This window comes from Carassius gibelio, chromosome A8, assembly GCF_023724105.1.
Source record: "Carassius gibelio isolate Cgi1373 ecotype wild population from Czech Republic chromosome A8, carGib1.2-hapl.c, whole genome shotgun sequence".
NCBI classification, from domain to species: domain Eukaryota; kingdom Metazoa; phylum Chordata; class Actinopteri; order Cypriniformes; family Cyprinidae; genus Carassius; species Carassius gibelio.
In genome coordinates this window covers 9,282,526-9,289,111 of record NC_068378.1, presented here as the reverse complement: position 1 = coordinate 9,289,111, position 6,586 = coordinate 9,282,526, and the positions used below count along the sequence as shown (strand labels likewise).

Here is a 6,586-nt window from a genome sequence, read left to right as displayed (position 1 = left end):
TCAACTGATGTCCATAACTCACACAAAGTCTTGGTGAGTTGCCATTTCCCTGTTATGACAATTGTGGCACCAAGTGGCACCACCAGAACCCCGATCATGAGGTCAGCGCATGCCAATGACATGATGAAGATATTCGTTGTGGTCTGCAGCTGGGAGGTGCACGCAATAACGATGATGACCAGAAGGTTACCCACGACAATAATGGTGATGATGGTCACTATGATGACCAGCACCAAAGACTGCAACTCATGTTCTTCACCCCCTGTCAGAGTGGTTGGGAGACTGCTGTTCACATAAGTTGGTAGAGTGATGTTCATCAGAATTTCCATGTTTCAGTATTCAGAGATCAAGGCATGCAATTTTTCAAACTGAAAATCAGAAACAATCAGCAGCGAAGAGACAGCTAGGTGCTGGAAATGTCTAAACCTGCTATACCATGGCAGTATTGTATTTAATCTTTAATTTTAGACCACCTTTTTCCTAATCTTGAACAACAGTATCAATTCTGTTTCACCTCTCCTTTAGGAAAGTCCTGAAAGTCGTGCACAACCCGCAACTTGTACGTCCTGTAGAATTTTGAGCACATTCCACACATCTGAACTGCAGATGAAGGAGGAAAAATAAGTGACTTTACGTTTATTCTGAGTTAAAACTGGTCCATGAAAGATGCTTGAAAGCTCTTGAAGCCACCAGAGAAAAGGTAGATAAGCAGCTGTCTTGTTGAAGTATCCATGTTGAAGTGGAGGAGGTTCAGTCAGCGTGTTTTTGGAGTGGAAGAGTAGAGATGCCTCTGCTGCCAAAAGCACAAAGGAGTAGTGAATCTGTCCACAAGTCAACAGTGGTAAAATTCTCTCCCACTCTGATAATGCTTGCTCTCTCTCACGCTCTCTCTCTATCTGTTGGAGTTGAGCTATCAGCATGCTGTAGTGGCAGTCACATTTCACCCGAGGGGTGGAGTTGTAAAGAGTGTCTCACACAAACGCACCCCCTCTCTCTCTCTCTCTCTCTCGCTATCCAACAAGTACACAATCAGCAAACATTAAACACTTTTTATCTTGTCTGTCATGCTTTACAAATAGAAATACTTGCAAAAATATATACACAGACACACACAAAAAAAATATTAAAGGGAAGTTACTCAAGGTATTGTTTTCTGTTTCACCTTCCTCCTAGTTTTGGTTAATTTATTCTTCCCACCTATTTCCAGTTCCCTCATCTGGAAATGTATACCCTCTCTGTCCTTCCTCCCATCCTTCCTCTCTCTCCTCCTCCTAGACCAGCCAGTTCCTCGTTATCCCTGCTGGTGCCAGTCAGTCCCGCAGCCCACCCTCAGTCCGCGTATCCGCCTCCTGTATCCGCCTCCAACCTCCGAGCCCTGGACTCCTCCTTGGTCCTTCGACCCAGCGGCTCCGCCTTGGCTCTTAGCTCCCTCGTCTCCACCGTGGCCTGGCTTCCCACCTGCTCCACCGGTCTCCCTCGTCCCTCTGCATTTATTTAGAAGCAGATCATCATGAACAACACAAAACATCACAGAAGTATCTGTTATACGGTATATGAGTCACATTTAAAAAGATGTCTCTGAAATGCAGTGGTTTTCAAAACTGTCCTGAAGTTGCACTATGTCTCCCTCATCTAACACACCTGATTCCACTTGTAAGCTCATTAGTGGAGACTATAAGACCCACGGTGCATTTCAAACAGGATATTAGGCCCTCCAAAGGGCACTTTGGAGTGAGAACAATCATGGCCGGCATATTGAAGTGTTGTTCCAAACCGAAGTGCTCGGCCATTTCAAAAGGACCTTCGGAAGAAAGGATTTCAAAGGGTTCAACTGAAGTCAGAAAAGTTTGTGAGAAAATAGGATGCATGTAAGATCTGCATCATATTGAGCAGTGGCAGCGGCAGCTCTTAAAGTAATAGCAGCCAAAAAATGTTTACAAAATCCTAATAACCAGCTGCTGTGATGTCTGTTCAACAAAGAAAAAAGAGAAAATCAATAAAGTTTATATATATTTATATATATAATTTTCAATTTAGTGTTTGATAACTGTTAAATTTCTGTATATTAAATTTTCTGCTTGCTGAAGGTCACCTGTAGCCAAATATGACAGGTTTATGTGAAGATTGTTTTAAGTTCACTTAAATTAGTCTAATACATTTTCAAATTGATAGCTTTCAATTTTATTGTAATATGTCCTGAGACACACTACACACACTACAACATGCCATTATTTAATGGTTTGTAGTGTTTTTTTTTTAGTGGAAATCATTAGAATTTCTGTGCTGGTTTCAGTTTTTTTTTTTTTTTTTTTTTTTGCTGTAATATTGTGGAATAATAGCGACTGTTTGTGGTATGCCTTTTTGGGAGAAAGTCCATGGTCATTTTTCACTCCCAGTCCGTTGCTGCTGAAAGGCCTGTACAGACCATATCTATTCATAACCATCTTCTTCTGTATGGTTCTGGTGTTACATGTTCAAAAAAGTCAGAAATGTTTTTGTTTGTCAAGAATTCAGTCACAAGGCTATCTGAGGTTCTGTCAATCATGCTGTGCTCAGATTAATTAGAGTCAAACTGATGGCTGATAATACATGTCTGCTTATTGTGGATTCCTTCTTAATCGAAGCAGGCCTGGCGTCAAGGGGGGGCTTGAGGGGGCTTAGCCCCCCCTGCGATGATCTCACGCCCCCCTTCTTACAATTCTTACAATTGCGTGTTAAATTGTATTGTTAATTGTTTGTATTGTTAATTGTTAAATTAAGACATTTTCCTCTTCGCCTTCGCTACAACCAGCATCAATCATTTGTTGTGTCATGGTATACGTCACGGGAGTGGTTGGAATACTCCGTAGAAGCAGATGCTGCATTTTGTTTTCCATGCAGGAAATACTTAATATCTTCATCAGACAAAGCTTTCACTGTAAGGGGCTTCAGTGATTTCAAACACGCTGTAGAGGCGGGAAATTGTATTTTATTTAGGTATTATAGAAGAATGCATAATTTTTTTATAACGACATCTTATTTTAATCATGACTTTTAATAAAAAATGTTTGCGTAAGGTTTGAACCGATGTCGAATGTACATTGGTCCAGTGAAAAATCATAATAAATTTTTCATATTTGCGAATGGTGACTATGATTAGTAGTACTAATTACTTTGTTTTATAGGCTAAATTAAATTACATCGATACCAACCGCCCACTGACACTCACGCAATGTGCACCCCCCATCCCCCCAGGCTAGAATGGAGAGCCCCCCCTGTTAAAATCCTCTGGCGCCGGGACTGAGTCGAAGTCTGGTTTTAATTAGAAGTTTTTTGTAACTTGTAACTTGTAGCTCCCATCCCCAAAAAATAAATGTTATGTTATAATTTGTATAATATAATTTATTTGTAAATTGTAATTTACTATACAATAAAAATGATCATACTAATAAATAATGATAATGATACTACTAATACTAATAATAAAAAATAAAAAACAGAACATTTGTTTAATGCACCGTAGTTAACTGAGCTAATTAAAAAAAGCACAAAACCAATTCTTGAGAGAACGGCAGCAAAGACTTTCATGTTTATAACCCAACCTGTTGTGGAGTATCCTTCATGATCACATTCTGCTGTGTTTCGCGATATGAACAGGATACCAGCTCCCTTGGGGCCGTTGTTGAGCACTAAAAATAATAGATGTTATCTGGCCTGCGACTCACGCCAACCCGGCCACAAGCAGGAAGAACAATCAAGACAAATGCCTGGCATGCCATTCAGCTGCGAAAATCTGGGCAGAGTAGTCGCCAAGGTCTTTGTCATCAACTTTCTTCCCTCTTCTGTCTGTTTTCCTACTTTCTGTCTTTCTTCCTGATATTATCTTATTTTGTTCACACCACTCAATACATTAGCGTGTGCTCTCACTTGCAAACCGTTGTGATGAAGAAGTACACTTTTTTTTTTTCTTTGAGGATAGTAATTGTTGAAATAGTACACTCTAAAAGAATATACTTGGATGCAAACTGAATGTAATGTTTTTGGACATCTGACTCTGCAGGTAAATTAACTGCAGGTAAATTAAAATGTAATATAGTTTAAATCTATGTTAAATGCAGTGTTTTTGACTTACTTAAATGGGACTTAAATTCATCTTAATATGAGATACTTCTTTATATGTGATTTTATGATTACTCTGATAATTACTGTGATTTTATTTTACTAATTATTTGGCCTTTAATATGATTAATTTTACCTTATGTAATATTTACAAATCTGCACAATTTATTTTCACAAGGGAAGTGATGATTGACACTGTTGTCTTAACTGTGTGAGGCTATAAAATGACATTAACTGGGTGTGACTGCTGGTCAAAGGTGAAATCTAATTGGCTGCGCATAGCTGTGTTTTAAACATTAACTTCCACTGGCTAGTGTTTGTTGCACTTATTTAGTGTAGCCAGTCAAGTAGCTTGTCCCTAGAAAGTGATTGCATCCCACATGAAGATAGAATAATCAAATTATATTTAATCCATGACAATAGAACATTGATCCATAACAGCACATTTTTAAATACCCTGGAAGTGATTCTGAAAAATGTATTCATCTGACAAGTATAGTCATGGACTGTCTTAACCCAACCCAGTGTTAATTTCGTTGACTAAATATTTTCGTCATTATTTTCGTCACGAATATATTTTTGCCGACGAAAACGAAACGAAAACTAAAATAGAAGGCACTGATGGAGACTAAAACTATGACTAAATTGATTGACATTATCGTCAACGAATAAAGGACGAGACGAAAATAGACTGTGACGAAAATCAAATCAGCAGACGGGAGAGATGCGAGGAATGAGCAAAAGAACCGGCAAAACAGAACAGACTGCATGAGAGAAGAGAACCAATCAGAGCCTGACTTATTGAGACGTGAAGCGAAGGTTTTCAGTTTTTATGAGCTCCCGGGAAGTCGGCATTCGAAGAGGTGATAGGGACTTTAAGCAACAGCCTCTGGTGGAACGGCAACGCCATTCTGGCGTTGTATTGCGCTTTCGCGAATTTAACTGCTACTTTGTGACGTTCTAATTTAACGGTCTACTACGGGAGAACAGCTGATTTGCCAGAGTCGCTACAACGTGAGAGGTTAGGTAAATAAATGTTATGTTTTTAGACTTATTTACATCATACAATATTAAAACCCCTCTTCTGACAAAAGATTGTCATTTAACGCCAAAAGCAATCCTTCTCTTGCTTTTTTAAATTATATATTTTTTTGGATCTCAATAAATGAATTAATGCTGCGTTGCGCTGTTCTGTTTTACCGTTGCTTAGTGACTTTTACGTTCTTGGCTACAGCGGTGTGACGACAAACTTCCGGTCGCTGTAGCCGTTCCATTCGCAGCTGTTGCTTAAAGTCCCTACTGTCTAAAAGAGCGACAAAATGTCCACAGCTCACTTCACGTTTGACGACGAACAAAACAAAAGAAAGTGTAAAGCACGCAGAGCGCTCATTCGTGGCAAGAACACAACCAATTTGAAAAGACATTTACAGACGAGCCACCCGGACATTTTCTCAAATGTAATTTCACAACTATGTTCTTTTGTTTATTGAGCTAAGCAAAATTGGAATAGTGCAGTGCGTAGATGTTGTAGCATTAAATATTACGAACTGAAAAGTACTGTAAAATAGCCCCTTCTTCAAGTTAGATGCGAGCACAATACTAATACGTAATATCATGATAAATACATTTGATTAATACTAATGTTTAGTATATTTTATAATGTTCTACTTGTTGACAATATCACAAATATTTCTATATTAGTCATGTGAAACATGAATGTTCACATCCTATCATTATACATACAAATCTAGCAATATTGTAGTATTTAAAACATACAATATTGCTAGACAAATGAATACCTTATAAAATCTTGTTACTTTTTTTATCCACCCAACTTATTAAATATTTACTTTAAATGTATGAACTTATTGTTCAGCTCAGCTGTAAGCTTTAAGGTCCTGGACCTAACTTTATTTTTCTTTTATTGATGGTCAATTGGCAGCTAGTTATTGTTTACATTATCATGACAGTGTTTGTTGCTGCATAAAAGCTTTTGAATCAAAATAAAGACACAGTTGTGTTGAAATAAAGTTGAATTTGTGTTTTATATATTTTGGTTAAGTTTGTTTCCTATACCAGCTGTAAAAAATTGTCTAGTAAATCTGTTATTGATTTTAGTCTTATTTTAGTCGACTAAAATACCAAGCAATTTTAGTCGACTAAAATACCAAGCAATTTTAGTCGACTAAAATAAGACTAAAATTAAAACAAATCAGATGACTAAAACTTGACTAAAACTAAAAAGAATTATAGTCAAAAGACTAAGACTAAATCTAAATTAAAATTTCGTGTCAAAATTAACACTGACCCAACCATATGTTATATAACCTTTGTCAAACAAATTGGCAGAGTACAGTCCAGTTTTGAAAATAAGGCTCACGATTAATTCTGGTTACACTGTGCTGGATATAGACGAACACAGATAACGTCTCGGTTACGTACGTAACCCTCGTTCCCTGATGGAGGGAACGGAGACGTTATGTCGACC

General features: G+C 37.8%; 1 protein-coding gene across 1 annotated transcript in view; it reads right to left on the bottom strand.

The window, feature by feature from the left end:
* The window catches only part of LOC128018364 (beta-1 adrenergic receptor-like), a 5,565-nt gene extending 4,696 nt beyond the window's left edge, over positions 1 to 869 (bottom strand). The window contains exon 1 of the mRNA XM_052603839.1: positions 1 to 869. This exon is cut by the window's left edge and continues 78 nt beyond it. Within this exon, the coding sequence (XP_052459799.1) occupies positions 1 to 329 (329 nt within the window). The 5' untranslated portion in view covers positions 330 to 869.
* Positions 870 to 6,586: the final 5,717 nt, after the last annotated feature.